General features: G+C 37.8%; 1 protein-coding gene across 6 annotated transcripts in view; it reads left to right on the forward strand.

The window, feature by feature from the left end:
* Positions 1 to 17,392: 17,392 nt before the first annotated feature.
* The window catches only part of PTBP3 (polypyrimidine tract binding protein 3), a 99,894-nt gene continuing 99,469 nt past the window's right edge, over positions 17,393 to 17,817 (forward strand). For 2 of the 6 annotated variants that reach the window (XM_019749546.3, XM_019749547.3), the window contains exon 1: positions 17,393 to 17,702. In XM_019749546.3, the coding sequence (XP_019605105.3) occupies positions 17,464 to 17,702 (239 nt within the window). In that variant the 5' untranslated portion in view covers positions 17,393 to 17,463. The remainder of the gene's footprint in view (positions 17,703 to 17,817) is intronic. The other 4 variants (XM_019749548.3, XM_019749549.3, XM_074330839.2 and 1 more) reach the window with 3 other exon arrangements.

Below are 17,817 nucleotides of genomic sequence, written 5' to 3' on the forward strand. Positions count from 1 at the left end.
AACTGGGGCTTATTTTCGGGGAAACATGGTACCCAACAGAAATGAAAATATGTTCAGAATAACCACCAGATGTCACTGTTATTTTAGAATTCAAAATATAATACCGCAAAATGTTAATTTATTAACAATATTGTGATATATTATAATCTGACTTGAATTAAGGCAAAAATAGTATGAGGTTCTCTATAAGACTCCCATAAAGGGGAAATAAGAGGAGGTAAAATTTTAAATTCCTTAAATAAAACTTTGTATCATTAAAATAAGATGTGATATTCTAATTCATTTTATTTTAGATTATCATAAAATAGTCAAACTTGTCTTCACTTGTTTTGTGACTACTAAAATCTATTAAGTTTAATTCTCCAATATTAACAAGTAACTTTCAAAAGTAATTAAAAGTAATTAGGAGTAATAGGAGATTACTATTACTAAAAAATAGCTTGAAAATGCCAACTTAAATTGAAATATCAAAAGATGACACTGAAAACAACTTTAATATTAAATTATCAAATAAGGATTCTTCTACCCCTGATCTTGTATAAGAATATATTTTTTAAATATAATGCAGTAACATTCATGTTTGTTGACCACAACCCACATAAGGAAATACATTTTTATCCAGACCCAGTACACCCAGTTTTCTGTTCTATTTTACTTGAATCCATTATATCCTACCCAATTTTTTTAAGCTGATCATAACCAACTAAATTATTCTTATTACTCACTAATGGATCATAACCTACCATTTGGAAAACATTGCTTTTGTGTGATGTAATTTGCCATTGTGATTTTTCAACTTGCCTTTTAAGATATTCTAGATTTCTCTAGTTAAATATAAAATTACTAATTAATAGTCAGAAGTCAACAGTACAACGTGACTAAGAGCCGATGGATACTTTCAATGGCTTTGGAAGAGTTGAGAATCTTTCCATTTCCTTCATCCACAAGACAGCCCACCCTACTTTTGGTTAAATGGGGAAACCTTGGGGATTTGAGGGTGTGGCAGTCGTTTCTGATAATGTGCCAAATCTTCCCCATAGGACCCTTACCTTTGCCTTTTGTTGTTCAATGAATTATTTCCAGGCATTACTTAATTCGTAACTAATTGTTAAATACTAACCTCGTATTTTAATGTGTATATCTTTCTGATAACAGGATTCCAACAATCTAGAGAAAGTGAAAGTTTCTAATACTTCCCTTCAGAGATAATCATTAACAGTTTAGCATGTATCCTTTAAGACTTTGAAATTTTTATATAGATTTTGATCATTTTTAAAGCATAGAGGAGACATATGCTATATTGTTTTGGAAATTTTTCAATTTAATTTAATGTATCATGGACATCTTCCCAAGTTTACACTTAAAGTTTAACGCTTTAAAAATAGGTTCATAGTTTTCTTTTATATGAATGTACTCCATATTAATTTTACCATTGTCATTTTTGATGGACATTGTTTTAAAATTATCTCTATGATAAACAAGATTGCAATAAAAGTCTTTGTGTGTACATCACTGTTCACTAATCGTATTATATTTCCCTAGAGTACATTCCTAGAAGAGAGATGGTTTGTTTAATGGATATACACATTTAATACCCTTTAGCAAGGCTGTACTAATAATTTACACCAGGATTTACCAATCTTGCCACTATTGACCTTTCAGGTTGGATAATCCTTTGTTGTAGGAGTCCATCATGTGTATTTTACGTTTACCAGCATTCCTGGCCTGTTTCCACTACATGCTATAGCGCCCCTCCCAATAGCATTAAGTAAGTACATTCACATAGTGTGCAACCAACACCACCATCCATCTCCAGTCTTTCCAGTTTTGACAACCAAAAATGTCTCTGGAAATTACTAAATGTCCCCTGGAAGACAAAATTGCCTGGTTGTTTTATACCATCACATAGGTGAATGAGAAATCCAAAATGTCAACGCATTAAAAAAAAAAAAAAGGCTGAGTTTCTCTAATAGGTTAAAGAAGACTCAAAAGACATTACAACTGAATGCAACACATGCTCCTGGACTGGATCCTGTACAGAAAAAAAAAAAATGGTATAAAGAATACTATTAGTACAATTGATAAATTAGAATATGTACTACATATAAAAGTATCATGTCAATGATGAATTTCCTGAATTTGATAACTGTACTATGGTGGCGTAAAAGATTGTCTGGGTTCTTGATATGAAGTATTACGGGGATAAAAGGAAATGAACATGCACCTAACTCCCAAATGTGTGGGGGAGGGTGAGGAGAGGGAGAGGATGCTAAAACCAAAGAAATGTGGGGGAAATGTTAAAAATTAGTTATTTGGTGTAAAGATATATGAGTTCTTTTATTACTACAACTTCTCTGTAAACTTGAAATGAATTCAAACGAAAAAGTTTTGTTTTATGTGAATACTATTGATTTTCTGCTCATGCTTTTCAACTCGTGGTTCCTTGCTAATTTTGTTCATCAGTGCTTCAGAAAAGGCAACTATAACTGCAGCTCAGAATAAAATCCTGATTAGTGTAGGTCAGTGGTTCTCAAGCTTTAGTGTGCATCAGAATCACCTGAAGAGCTTCGGAAAACACCGATTAGTGGGCCTGACCTCCAGAGTTTCTGATTCACTAGGTCTTTGACAACAGAATTGAAGAAGGTGTATTCCCAACCAGTTTCCAAGTATGGCGAATGCTGTGCTCGGGGCACCAGAAGGCACAGACCAGTAGTTCCCAGGTTTGTTTGCACATTGGGGACCTTTAAAAAATTATGATGTCTGGGTCTTATTCCCAGGAATTCTACTTAAGTTGGTATGGGGTTACAGACAGGAAGTAGTATTTTTAAGACTCCCAGGTAAGTTCTCATATGCAGCCAAGATTGAAGATCACGGATCTTGGTCAATGTAATCCTATTCCCCTTGTCAATGCTTTATTCAGAAATGGGCATGTTATCCTGTTCTGACAAATGTGAGGTCTACTGGGCAAAGTTGTCTTACTTGAAGAAAGAGGCCACAGGATAGCCTCTTCTAGATGTTATTTTCAGGTATGATGCTTGGAACAGCTGCATCTATCTTGCAACCATAAGGGGAACTACCTTTCCCCTTTCCTGTAGCTACTACAAAGGTAAACTTTCTTCTATAATATACATGAAGGAAATGTTGGGGTAGTTGTCTCAGAACCCTCCAGTTAGCTTTCTAATACTCTCACTGCTCTAAGGCACACTGGGTTTTCCTCACTGTGCGGCTGGCCATCTCAGAATTCCAGGAAACAGTTCCCTGATTAGAAAACTGATCCCTTGCATGAGGGCAAGTAGTGGAGTGGGTGTGTGGGTCATGCCATATTTCACTTTTTTGCTCTGATAGTTTATTTACTACACCATCCCCACACAACTCTTTGCCAAAGAGTTGAGGCTTACATGAGGGAATTACCATACATATAAAAAATTAACTATATGATAACTGCTATGTCAGAGACTATTTGCCTATCGATTACACATTCTCCACTTCTCACCAACAGTATCTATTAGAGGTGGCACTACGCCCAGTAAAAACACGGCATCTCTCACAGCCCTTACAACTAGGGGTGGTCATGCAACCAAATTATAGCTCATGAGACATAAAGTGGAAGATGTTGGACTTCTGGGAAAGCTCATTAAAGAGCTTCTAGCCATTTGTGACCTTCAGAATGAAAGCCATATGCTCACATAATGGAAAAAAGAAGACTGGATCTTTGATGAACATGCAGTGTCATAACAGCCCTGAAACCACTACTTCTAGAATTCTTCTGCGTGAGAAATTTTTATCTAAGGCACTGTTATTTTTAGTTTCCTGTTATATGCTTCTGGACCCAACTCTTAATGATACTCTGTCTCTCAACCAAAAGCATCTAAACCATTACAGGGTGTTTCCTCTTGAACACATTCAAATCCCTAGCTTTGCTCTTGTCTTCATATCTGCTTTTCTCCCTGAGAGCATTAATGTTGTTCAAATTTCCTTCTTTAAAATTGCCTTTAATATCTCTGCCCCCTTTCAGGAGATCCCATGCCTCCCTCACAGGGGTTGGTCTTATACCAGGGTCCATGCTCCTTTCCCAAGCCGAACATTTTACCAAGTCTAAATTATTCATTCTATTTAGAATATGACGTTAGCAAGAGAGTCCAGCGTGGGTGTGGTTCCAAGTCCAGTTCCCTTGGAAATATTTCAATCTAATCCTTCCTGGTGTCCTTACTTAACAGTAAATAACTATTCTGTCGCATACATCCACGTCTCCCAAAGTCAGGCATTAATTCTGAGATACAGTACTCCACTTTGAGTACATGTACTCTCTTCATGCTGAGAAAGAGAAATATTTGACCCTTCTATAATCAACATAGCTTTACCTCCACTCACTGCAAAGATAGCATTTTATTTTGCAAGGCAATGTCAGTTCTTTTTTTATCTTCTAGCTTTCAAAGTGTTCCTATCAGACACTTTAAAAAATGAAGAACATTCAAAGTTAGTTTAAGAATCAGGTCTATGATTGGGTCATCTGTCTCTAATGGCCACTACTTTGCTACACAAAGGTCAAGCTTTGGAATTACCCCCATGTCTTCACTCTGTGCCAAATTAAATTCTTGAAGGTGTCCTCCTCCTCCTCCCCTCCACTAAATGAAATTCTTGATTAAAGTCTCATACTCCCACTGCTCCAGTTGAAGAGAGACTCTATGAAGACGTAGTATCCTCTGATACAATAATCTTCCACCTCCATGGATGGGGGTAGGGTTAAGGAGACTTGCTCTTCCAGATACATAAATAACACATTCTCATAAAGAAACCTTCCAGATTGTTCTTTTGTTTTTCTGCAACTGACCTTTTGCTTGTTTGCCTGTTCAAGGTTGAACATTTGCCTGGTGCCATGTGAGCTCATCTGCAGTTATGCATTTTTTAGAACCATACTGGGGAGGGATAACAACAGCTCTATCCAGTTTCTGGTATCCCAGGAACCTTTCCACTGACCTTGTAGACTATGATCTGCTTTTTGCACAAAGCTATTATTTCAACTAAGAGCAAATAAGGAAAAAGAAAATAAATATACTCTAAGCAATCTATTGGGTTCCTTGTTAAACAGTTATGTCATAAAATTTAGAGGGAAGGTTTGAATTAGTGGCCAGAGTGCAGGCCTTGTTCTAGCTGTAAAATAAAATGTGTATTTCCTATCAGTGATATGTTCTCATATACGTAAGGGAATATTTTGTCCCACATAAGAATATTTACAATATTATAGGCATCCATAATATGTATCAACTTAATATGTCTGTAGACAAATAGAATACCAAGGCAGGATAAGCAAATCAACTCTTAGTAGAGTAGGTTAACCTCCATTTGAGGAAGAAGATTTATAGGTAACAGGTTAATTGGAAAAGAGAAAAAAAGGGGAGTTGTCCTTTTTCCTCTGCTACCCTACTCACAGCTATTCCTCCACCTCCCCTTCTTTAAAAAGATTGGGGTGAATCACATGTTAGTTAACTGGTCAAGGATCGATAAGTTAAGAGAGAACCATGTTAAGGGCTGGTGAAAGGACAGTCTCCACGGCTGCTTGAAAAGATTGCAAATTTTTAATGAAAGTCGTTAATTGTTATATAACTTCCAGGGAAGATGGAAGTTGAGAAAAACAAACAAAATGAACCAAAACTGGACAAAGAATTTTTCAAATTTAATGAAACCAAGGATCTGACATAACCCCACCACAGATTATGAAGAATGCCTTCCAATTTGTACCCAAATTAAGGAAAGCGGTGAGATTTGACAAGCATTTCCTTAGTGCCATTTTCAGAAAGTAAAGGAGATGATCCTAAACCTCCAGCAGTAATATGAAATTTGAAGAAATAAGGACCTGAGTGAACCATGGGAAAATTAAGACCACCTTTGGGGTTCATTCCCAGATGGTAAAGAAGGTAGGACTGAGGAAGAGACAATGTGACACGCATTTGATTTTCCAGGATTCAGTTTCCTGACCTATAACTGAAAGTTGAAAGTAAGGGGCAGCTAAAGAGTTAATGGTGACCTATAAGATAGATCTGCCTCTATTGACCAAAGTAAACTGAGCAAAGTAAATAAACACTAACTATAAGATAAAAATCATATGACAGGGCAGATCAAACTGAAAAAAAAAAAAAGACAAAAAATCCCCACTTAATTCCGGCAGAAATGAGCTTCAATCTTTTCCATCATAATTTTAAATATTGTAGGAGAGTAAGGCTGTAGCTACAGAGTTTTCTGGAGAAAGGACAGTGACTCAATAGTTCTTTCTTTATCGACTAAAGTTTTAACTTAGAAAAGTAACAGAATATTTAAGGACTCAGGAAACAGATAACCCATGATCCCCTCTAAAAAGAAATCTTGGGTCGGCCTGGTGACTCAGGCGGTTAGAGCTCCGTGCTCCTAACTCCGAAGGCCGCCAGTTCGATTCCCACATGGGCCAGTGGGCTCTCAACCACAAGGTTGCCAGTTCAATTCCTCAAGTCCCGCAAGGGATGGTGGGCTGTGCCCCCTGCAACTAGAAAACAGCAACTGGACCTGGAGCTGAGCTGCACCCTCCACAACTAAGACTGAAAGGACAACAACTTGAAGCCTGAATGGCACCCTCCACGACTAAAATTGAAAGGACAACTTGACTTGGAAAAAAAGTTCTGGAAGTACACACTGTTCCCCAATAAAGCCCTGTTCCCCCTTCCCCAATAAAATAAAATAAAATAAAAAATCTTGAAGATGTAATTCTGCTCACTGAAACATGAATTTTAAAAAAAGATACACCATCAATGAGCATTAATCCACTTAAACATAGTTATGTCTTAATAAATATGAATATTTATAAAATTTAATGTGGTGGCTATAATTCTTGATATATAATAAAATTTAATGTGAAAATAACACTGATAAAATGGACTATAACGATAGGGGACAGTCATGAGACAGTGTGAGGGCTAATTTTTCAGAGTGGAATTACTAAACACATTTTTGCTTCTGAAGTCAATGATTTGAAGATATTATTTAAAATGTAAAGATAATTATTAGTGGAACTAAAACTAGATATTCTAATTTACCAGAAGAAGCTGCCATAATTTTGACACTAAACTGTACAAAGAGACCTCAAAAACCTCTAAAGCAGTCCCATTTATTAAGAGATATTAAAATAATAAAAATATTAGCAAAACAAAGGTACCAAGGTATTTTTTAAAATATAAGTAGGGTTTAACTGCAAATGTAAGAGGGGCTGACATGAGGAAATCTAGGGCAACAATTCACTATACATATGTATTAAAATAAGAAAAACTATATGATAATCTCAAGATTATATTCCAGTTATCAAGATAACCTTGATAACCAAATGCCAAAATCCAACATCTACTTGATGCATTAAATTGACTATCTGCCTGATGGAATTCTTAGAATGTTAAAATTCTTAGGTGTTAAGAAACAAAATTCAACTCAGTAAATTTTTAAGATCTAATTGGTTTTATTGAATGATTCATGAATCAGGCAGCAATCCATCCAGCAAAGAGAAAGGAGCTCCCCCAAGCTGTAGAAAAAGGAAAGTTTTTAAAGGCAGACAGTGTTACCAGACTGAACCGGATCCAAGTACTCAGTAGTTGCCAGCCAACTGACAACGCGCAGATGATTTTATGAGAAGGAACTTTATTGCTTGCTGGCTCTCAAGAAACATACTGGGTTCGCTCCCAGAGCCGTGCATCCCTGAGCAAAGAAATTGGATTTGTCTTTATTCAGGGAAATCATGCATAAATATCAAGGTGGGCTTTGTCATCACATGTATAGGTGGGGACACCCCTGCACCTGTGCAGTTAGCAAACATGCCTATACATACATCGCATGTTCAAAAACTGTGGAAAATCTCCACCCCTGGGAGATTTTAGTATTTAATGAGGGTATAATGAGAAAAGTTCATGAGGAGTTCAGTAGGGAGTTCTCCAGGCTGCTTCAGCCCGCCCTGGGCAGTATGAGCCAGATTAGCCCCCTCTTTCTGCAAATCGTCCCCTGCATCTCCCAGAAAAGACTAGTCTGGTGATTGTCAAGGTTAGGGATAGCATAAAACGGAATGTAAGAAAGTTTAAGTCTCAGTCGTTCTGTTGAATTCATGTAGCAAATCGCAGGATGTAGCTTGCATACCTTGCAACAACTTGTAACAATTAGGGTAAGTTAAGTGGGTTTCCAAGTTAACCTAGACAACAGTTATGAATTCTAAATAAGTTAGTCTATGCTAGCCTACCTGCAAATTTATATATGTGTGTACACACACACACAAGATTACAAAAGGGGACAGAAAAGGAAGTTATTAGCAAAGAATATTGTTTCAGGCAAGGTCCTCTCCTAAGGGGAACAATAGGTGCCTCATTACTGCTGACCAGGTAATTCCAGGTTGACTGGTTAAAGGTTACATTCTTGGGAGTGGTTGAAACTACAATAGATTAAGTATTAAGTCTTGGTTTGCAGATGTAGGGCTTAGCACAAGTGACTCCATTTTGAGCCTGCTGTGTGTTTTTATCACTGGAAATAGAAGAAAAGTTTCCTCTTGGTGCTATGCCTTTTATACCAGTACTTGGTAATCTTCCTTTTTATCAAAATAACAGACAGGTGTTTGGCCCAGAGCCTTCAGTAGGTAATAGAATAGCTAGAATTCAATAATATTTTCTGTTTACATTGTATTTACCGACAGCTCTTTTCGGCAAATGATACAGGTTTTCCATTTATGATAGTGATATAAAATTTCCTTTTAAAACAGAACTATTGAAGAAACATTTAAAGAAAAAATGTTAAGGAAACAAGAGTAAAGATGATACATGGATTGAGCTGTAACTATGGAGCTGGTATTGGAACGACTCAAGTTTGCAAAACTGTTCCAGGCAGCTATTTCTTAAATGGGCCTGTGAATACACATGGAGATCCTGTTCTATTTTCTGCAAGAATGTTTCAATTTTTCAATTTGTTTATGTTTTATAATTATGTTCTAGAAAATGTGAATAACTATCTTATAACAAAGTGCTGCGATGTAAATTTAATGCCTACATTTGTATTTACATTTGCTTCCTCACTCATTAGTGCCACGTTAATTGCTTTGGGCTAATGAGAAAAGAATAGAGGGCTTGATAGGTAACTGAGGCATTTGATTCAGATAGAGGGCAAATATTATGACATTCTAAGAAATGAAGGTATAAAGTTATTGATACAATTGAGTCATGGTCATACAGACCACTGTAGTGAAGTTATACCCCTACAGATACTCAGCTAATATACAAAGGTTTGGCCCTACTAATTGTTTAAGGACATGTATTTTGAATGGTTGGTGCCCATTTACTACCAGTTAATAAAAATTTTGACTATCACCTATATCATTGGCCAAAGAACCTTTGCTGTAGGAGTCAGTACTATATTCATGTTGTGCGCAAGAATTATTTTTTAGCTAGACAATTTTGTCTTTTGAAATTAATAACTGCTAACTTGGATTTCTATTGGTTTTGTAATTTTTACATTTAACTTTTAAATCTATTTTAGTTTGCTATTTATAAGAATCTAGTCTTATGTTTCTAAATATTTAACTGTCATTATAAGAAAACTATGTAAGTCAATGCTGAAGAGTATCTTCTTTAAAAGCAGTCCAGAGATGTAGGTTACATGGGTGTATCCAAAACAAAAAACAAACAAACAAACAAAAACTGTAAAGTTAACATCTTTGCATTTCAACATATGTAAATTTTACCTAAAATAAGGTTGAAAAGGTAGTGGAGTGGTGGAGAGTGAGTAAAGTTATAGATGAAATAAGAATGTCAGAATATTGATGTAGAGAGCCCTAGAGTAAGACTATCAGAAAACAGGAAGAAAACATCATGAGAAAAAGGAAAAAGGAAGCAAGAATATAAAGAGGGGGCAAAGCAAAAATTCTGGTATTAGTTTTCAAGAAGTAGATGGCCAAAGGGTAAGTCTGAATAAATATATTCTATGGGCTCAAGTGTGAAAAAAAAACCATTTAATGGGAATATATTCTACCTTGAGTTTAGCAAAGAACATATGCTATGGGCTAAGGGGTCCAACTCTGGGTGCAGGGGTTGCAGGAAAATCTTAATCCCTTACATGAACCAGTCTCAAAACTTGGTTCCAATACTATTAGCTGCAGCAGCCTCACCAGGGAATCTGCAAGAAATGCAAATTCTTGGGCCCCATGCACAAATCAGAAACAATCAATTCCTGTTTAACAAGACCTCCAAGTGATTCTGATGCATGTTAAAATTTAACCATTGTTCTTCTCTGACAATTTATTAGTGATGTAAAATTATCGGTGATTGATAGTCAGGATCATTAAACTATTCCACTTCCTCTGCTTAACTCAAAGAGTGCCCTTTATCCAGTTCTTTGATAAAAGTTAGTGAATAGGATTCTCTTTGTGGGAATGGGGGTCTCAGCTTCAACTTAAGCAGGATCAAATGTACTCAAGCCTATCTGAAGAGGTACAACAATCTCTATTTCCAAGAGATCTACTTCTAAGTGGGGATGAGGAAACTCTGGTAAGAACCGACCCTCCCCCCCCAGTAAAGAGTGGGGTACACACATTTAAAAGACAAAAGCTCAGTGCTTAAGGGAAGGGCACTGATGTAGTGATTACTGCTCAGATTGTTCTCCGGCCTAGCACCACAGACGCATGCTGAAATTCTAGAGGAATTTCTGTGAATAAAGATGGAAAGGGCTATTTTATTAAAAACTTTGAGGGCCGGCCCGGTGGCTCAGGCGGTTAGAGCTCTGTGCTCCTAACTCCGAAGGCTGCCGGTTCGATTCCCACATGGGCCAGTGGGCTCTCAACCACAAGGTTGCCAGTTCAATTCCTCGACTCCCGCAAGGGATGGTGGGCTCTGCCCCCTGCAACTAAAATTGAACACGGCACCTTGAGCTGAGCTGCCGCTGAGCTCCCGGAAGGCTCAGTTGGTTGGAGCGTGTCCTCTCAACCACAAGGTTGCTGGTTCGACTCCCGCAAGGGATGGTGGGCTGTGCCCCCCTGCAACTAGCAATGGCAACTGGACCTGGAGCTGAGCTGCGCCCTCCACAACTAAGACTGAAAGAACAACAACAACTTGAAGCTGAACAGAACCCTCCACAACTAAGATTGAAAGGACAACAATTTGACCATTGTTCCCCAATAAAGTCCTGTTCCCCTTCCCCAATTAAAAAAAAAAAAAAAAAAACCAAAAAAAAAAAAAACCTTTGAGAGACACTAGGACTTAGGTGATACAGGATGACAAAAAGACAGGAAAGGAATTACTCCTCTCTTCAGAAAATTGACATGGGCTGGCAACTCCTACTGTAGGAGTGACAGGAAGCAGCTCCCTCAGTGCAAACACTGGAGTCCTGTAAACCAGGCACTGGACAGGAAAGAAACTCCCACAGAGATGATTACATCAGGGTCACACAGAGGATGAGGAAAATGGACGATTCCCACAGAGATGATTACATCAGGGTGACAAAGAGTATGAGGAAAATGGACACGACTCATGGTGGTGGAGAGGGCAGTGAGTCCGTAGGAGATGCTTTCAAGCCTCCTCAAATAGTTGGGAAGGACTCTGAAGAAAGACTCAAAATTCAACACACTGTCAGACTCAGCGTGTGTCAGCTATTATAACCTAGGTGACATAGCTTGAAAAAATTGAACGCTAATCCCACATATTTTTCTTAAGCCTTTCAGATTTGTTATTGCTTAACTATCGAACAAATAACGAGTATAAAGAAACACTATGCAAGGTTTCTTTTATTGTTTTATTTTGAAATACTTATCAATTCACAGGAAGATTAAAAAGTAGTATAAAGAGGTCTTGTGTACTCTTTACCGAGTTTCCCCCAATGGTAACATCTTAATAACTATAACAAAACAGGAAATTGACATTATTACAATCCACAAATCTTACTCAGATTTTGCCAGTTTTATACGCATTTCTGTGTATCTAAAGTTCTACGTAATTTTATCATGTGCAGATTTGTATAACCAACCCCGTAATCAAGACACAGAACTGTTCCATTACCACAAACATTCCCCTCGCTACTGTTATAGTCACACACACCCCCTTCTCGCTCCATCCCCTCCCTCCAAGTTCCTGACGCCCAACAACCACTAATCTGTCCTCCATCTCTGTAATTTTGTCATTTTTGAGAATGTTATATAAATGGAATCATACAGTATGTTACCTTTTGAGTTTAGCTTTTCTCACTCAGTATAATTTCAGATGTTTCTATTTTAGGGAATACAGGTTAATGATTATGGTTTTATATTTGTCATGGGATAAAATGATACCAAAATGTCCATCTTCCAGATTTACCTAATGATTGGTCTTATTTCTGACCTAAATTGGCATTTTTGTATTACTTTTATATTTGAAGAAGTCTTACCTGTAGAAATTAATACAGTAATGTTGGTTAAATATTAACTATCAGTGAATACTGGAATGCCTTAAGGCAAATTTGTCCAACCGTAATAAGAGTTGGTGGTGGGGGGGGGGGGTGTCTCTTATCAGATGAAGGTGTTTCAGGGAAATTTCTTAGACAAACTAAAGCAAAAACACAAGGAAAGTAAAATGTTAGAACAATTTATGAACTAAATTATTGTAACTGTCTTACATTTCAAAAGTATAAATTAGCAAATAAAGAACATGTGCTCCTCTTCACCATCAAGAAGCCAATAGTATATAGAACACAAAACTCCCATGACAAGCCAGGTCACATGGGTAATATCTGATCATTCCAGAAATTCAGAAACGTTTGCTGAGATTATATGCCATATGGATTCTGGGAATAGCTAGGATTCTAAAAGTAGTCCTAAAAAACCTAAATTCTATTCTATCTGCTGTTTTTGAATCAGAGGGACTCACAAACCAATAAAGCTCAATCCCTGAGAAGTCTTTTGAATTTATGACCAAGAAGCAGGGGAAAGGGAAAGATTTCAACTTGTTTTCTGCTGTGAGCTGTTTTCTTATATCTAGACTTCTGTTGTTAAAACTGGGCATTAAGTGGTCAGGAAATGTCACAGTTTTGTTCATTTGAGTCAGGTACACCATCTTTACATTGGAGACTTTTCAGAGTTCTTGTTAGTAATATATGGACACTGAATTTTAAATAGATTTTACTTTTTTTTTAATATTTGAAATCTGTTAGTCTGTCTTGCGGCATGGGGCTAAGAGAAAGACAACTTTTTATTTTTTAAATAAAGTATAAATTGGTATAGCCTTTTGGGAATCATTTTGGCAATATTTGAATAATATTGAAAATGTCTATACTTTTTGTTCTGCAATTCTACTTCTAGGAATATTCCTCAGATATAATCATATGTGTGCAAAGATGTCCATACATACATGATGTTCTTTGCAATATTGTTAGTTATTTTAAATAATTAGAAACAATGCAAATTTCTACTACTTTGTAAAACATTAAATTGCGGCACATGAAACTATGAAATATCATGCAGTATTAAAATGAATTAAGTAGATGAGAAGTACTGACATGAAAAAAGTCTCCAAAATTTGTAAGTGAAAAAGGCAAATAAAAAATTGTGAGCGTTTAGACGGATGCATACAGAATTGTTACACTGATTATCACGGGGAAGGGGTGGTTTGTAAAGAAAAATAATTATAGACTTTTTAATATTTAATAGTTTGAATTTTCCAAAATAAGCATGTCTGATTATATTATTTGTGTAGCTAAAAAAAAAAAAAGGAAAAAAATTAAGGAAATTTCATCAACAGAATGTATTCCCCAAACAACAGCAAAAGTACATCAGCTATTTATCTTGCTGATATTTTTAATATCCATCTGGCAATGTAGGGTGGTAATGTTAACAGCTGTAACTTAATTTTTCATTTAACATACAAAATATTTTTGAACTTTTGGAAAGAAGGATTGAGATTAGATACAGTCGTTTAAAAATGGTACCCTGAATAAGGTACTGGAGCTATCTGAAAATTGTTTGGGGCCAATAAATAAATAATAAACTGAACATAGAATCCATTCAACCATGAAGGTTGGAACCTGATTTTCTTGGATACTCCTGCAGTGTTTGGCACATAGTAAACATTCAATAAATATGGACAGAATGGTGGATGAATAGACAGTTTTAAACTTTTTAGCAGCACCCACTTATTTAAAAGCAGCATATTAGCAAGGATAGATGATACCTTGCTATGTATTACTTGAGCTTCTTGTTACTTGCTTTTCAAATTCTGAAGCAGAGAGGGAGCAGCCCTTGCTTTCTACTCAGGAGGTTAAAAACTTGGTCAAGGACAAATAACTATTAAAACTGATAAATTAATTTAGTGAAGTAGCGGATACAAAATTAATATTCAGAAATGAGTTGCATTTTTATACACCCATAAAGAACTATCAGAAAGGAAATTAAGAAAACAATCCCATTTGCATAAAAAAATTAGGAATAAACTTAACCAAGGAAGTAAAAGACCTGTACTCAGTAAATTATAAGACACTGAAGAAAGAAATTAAAGAAGATACAAATAAATGGAACTACACAGACTATAAAAGGGAAAAAAACTACACAGACTATAAAAGGGAAAAACTCAAAACGGATTAAAGACTTAAATGTAAGACCCAAAACCATAAAACTCCTAGAAGAAAATACAGAAAGTAAACTCTCAGACATTACTCTAAGTAGTATTTTTACTGATATATTCCAGCAAAGGAAACCATCAACAAAATCCTACTGAATGGGAGAAGATATTTGCTAATGATACATCTGATAAGGGGTTAATATCCAAAATTTATAAAAAATTCATATAACTCAACACCAAAGAAACAAACAACCCAATTAAAAAACAGAGGACATGAAGAGACATCTCTCTAAAGAGGACATACTGATTGCATTGCCAATAGACATGAGAAGATGCTCAACGTCACTCATCATCAGAGAAATGCAAATAAAAACCACAATGAGATATCACCTCACTCTTCTCAGAATGGCTATCATCAATAAATCAACAAACAAGTGTTGGCAAGGATGTGGAGAAAAAGGAACCTTCGTGCACTGTTGGTGGGATTGCAAATTGGTGCAGCCACTATGGAAAACAGTATGGAGGTTCCTAAAAAAATTAAAAATAGAATTATCTTATGACCCAGCAATTTCACTCCTGGGTATTTATCCAAAGAAATCCAAAATGCTAATTTGAAAAAATACATGCATCCCTGTTTACTGCAGCGCTATTCACAATAGCCAAGATATGGACACAATCAAAATGCCCATCAATAGACGATTAGATAAAGAAATTGTGGTACATATATGCAATGGAGTATTACTCTGCCATAAAAAAGAATGAAATCTTACCATTTGCAACAACATGGATATTATGTTAAGTGAAATAAGTCAGACTGAGAAAGACAAATACCAGACACATGATGTCATTTATATGTGGAATCTGAAAAACAGAATAAACGAGGAAACAAAACAGAAATAGATTCATAGATACAGAGAAAAAACTGATGGTTGCTAGATGGGAGGGGAGTTGGGAGATGGGGGAGAAGGTGAAGGGATTAGAAAGTACCAATTGGTAGTCACAAAATAGTCATAGGGATGTGAAATACTGTATGGGGAATATAATTAATAATGTTGTAAAGACTACATAGAGTGTAAGATGGGTATTGGACTTAAGGAGGGATCACTATGTAGATTTATATATGCCTAACCATTGCTGTACACCTGAAACTAATATTGAATGTCAAATATATATATGTGTGTGTATATATATATATATATACACATATATATACATACACACACATATACATATATACACACACATATATATACACACAAACACACACACACATAGGTATATAGATATATACAGAGGGTACCAAAAAAATGTCTACACATTTTAAGGAAGAAAAACATTGTATTAAAATTTTAATACTCAATATATACCGATAAATTGAATGCAAGTGACATTTGACTTCTCCAGTTACAAGAGGTGCTCAAAGTGGTTACCATCAGCATAATTTTAATAGTTTTTCCCTTTCTGAAAATGTGTATACAGACAATAGTTTAGTGGTTACCAGAGTGTAAGGGGGGTGGGGGGTGGGAGATGAGGGTAAGGGGGATCAAATATATGGTGATGGAAGAACTGACTCTAGGTGGTGAACACACAATGGGATTTATAGATGATGTAATACAGAATTGTACACCTGAAATCTATGTAATTTTACTAACAATTGTCACCCCAATAAACTTAAAAAATAAATTTAAAATAAAGAAAAACCAAAAAAAAAAAAAAAGTGTATACATTTTTTTGGCACACTCTATGTGTATATGTACCCTCTGTGTGACATGTACTATGTCGAAGAGCTAGTAGAGTTGGGGGGTTACCACTTTGTGAGGGCTGTGAATGCCTAATCATTATGTTGTTTTGTACCCCTGAAAATAATTTTAAAATTTTTTAATAAATAAAAATAAAAAGAATTTGGTCGAGGACAGTGTTTAGTGGCTTACGTTTTGATGATCCGTGAATGGAAAAATCACTCAATTTCAGAACTACACAGACTATAAAAGGGAAAAAACACAAGTGAGTTGCCACTATTATACAATTTTTCTCAACCTAGAGGAAAGGGCTCTCAAGCAGCTGTGAAACTGTGGGTAAATTACCGTATTTGAGTCTAAATTTTTATCTGAAAAACGGGAATCACTCCCTCTTAAGTTTTGTTGTTTGGTGTTGTTTTACATGGAGGAAAGTGTAAACTTACAAAATGCTAGCATTATAGTGGCCTTTCCATATTATGCAATGAATGTTTTATATAAATTCAATCCCAGACTGTCGGGTCGAAAAGCCCCCGGAGACTAAAACTGTATAAAAATTCAAATGTTCTCAAGTTCGGAGCAGTCTCTTCCACCTCATTCATCTTAATCACAAGCATACCTATTGGGCCGGTGCGGGTCCCAGAATAGACTCCAAGCCCGGAGGGACAACGTACGGATCTCGCTGGGGTCCCGAGCCCAGGTTTCCTTCAACTGAAGGGCCCAGGGCTCCGAAGACGACAGCCCGCGTCTCGCCTGCGCGCTTGGGGCCGAGCCACCGACAGCCTCAACCTCCAGGGCAATTCCGCCGTGGTTCTGGGGTCCTCGCGGGACACTCCTACCTACTCTCCGGAATCGGATCCCAACGCTTTTCTCGCCGGTAGAGGGAGGTGTCCAAGAAAGCCGGCCCTGAGCGGAGAAGCCCGAAAGCACGCGGAACCCGCGGAAGGGCGGGCGGGGCGGCAAAGCGGGAAGCACAGGCGCGCGCTCCCGTGAACGCCGGAGGGAGACAGGCGCGGGGGGCGGGCGCGCGCGCGCGCGCGCGGGGATAAGGGGCAGGGAGGCGGGGTCTTAAGGCGACCGCTGGAAGAGGGCGCCCTGGAGCCGAACCGGAGGCTACCTGTGGGCGGGGCCGAGGGAGGGCGTCGACGCTAAGGGGCGGGATGAGGCGAGGCGGGGACGCGCTTGCGGAGTGGGAAGGCGGGGGCGCGGCGGTGGCGGGATCGTCCCTGGTCTCCGCCCCTGTTTCCCACTCTCCTTCCACCTCCGACCCGCTGGGGCTCCGGAGAGGCACTGCTTGCCCGTACCCCGGAGCCGCCCTGCTGTCGCCGCCTCCTTCCTCTGCTCGCGGTGAGCCGGTCAGTCCCCGTACTGTGTGCTCCTCCGTCTGGGCCATGGATGGGTAAGTCCTCGGCGGCGCGGCGGCCACGGGGTGCTGCTTGCCCCACTTCCTTTCGGCTCTTGTCCGGACGTGCGGAGGCCAGGGAGCGGGGAGCGGCACCGGCGGCCCGAGGAGC

This window comes from Rhinolophus sinicus, chromosome 16 (genome assembly GCF_057876585.1).
Source record: "Rhinolophus sinicus isolate RSI-liver-muscle chromosome 16, RSI-T2T, whole genome shotgun sequence".
Lineage (NCBI taxonomy): Eukaryota > Metazoa > Chordata > Mammalia > Chiroptera > Rhinolophidae > Rhinolophus > Rhinolophus sinicus.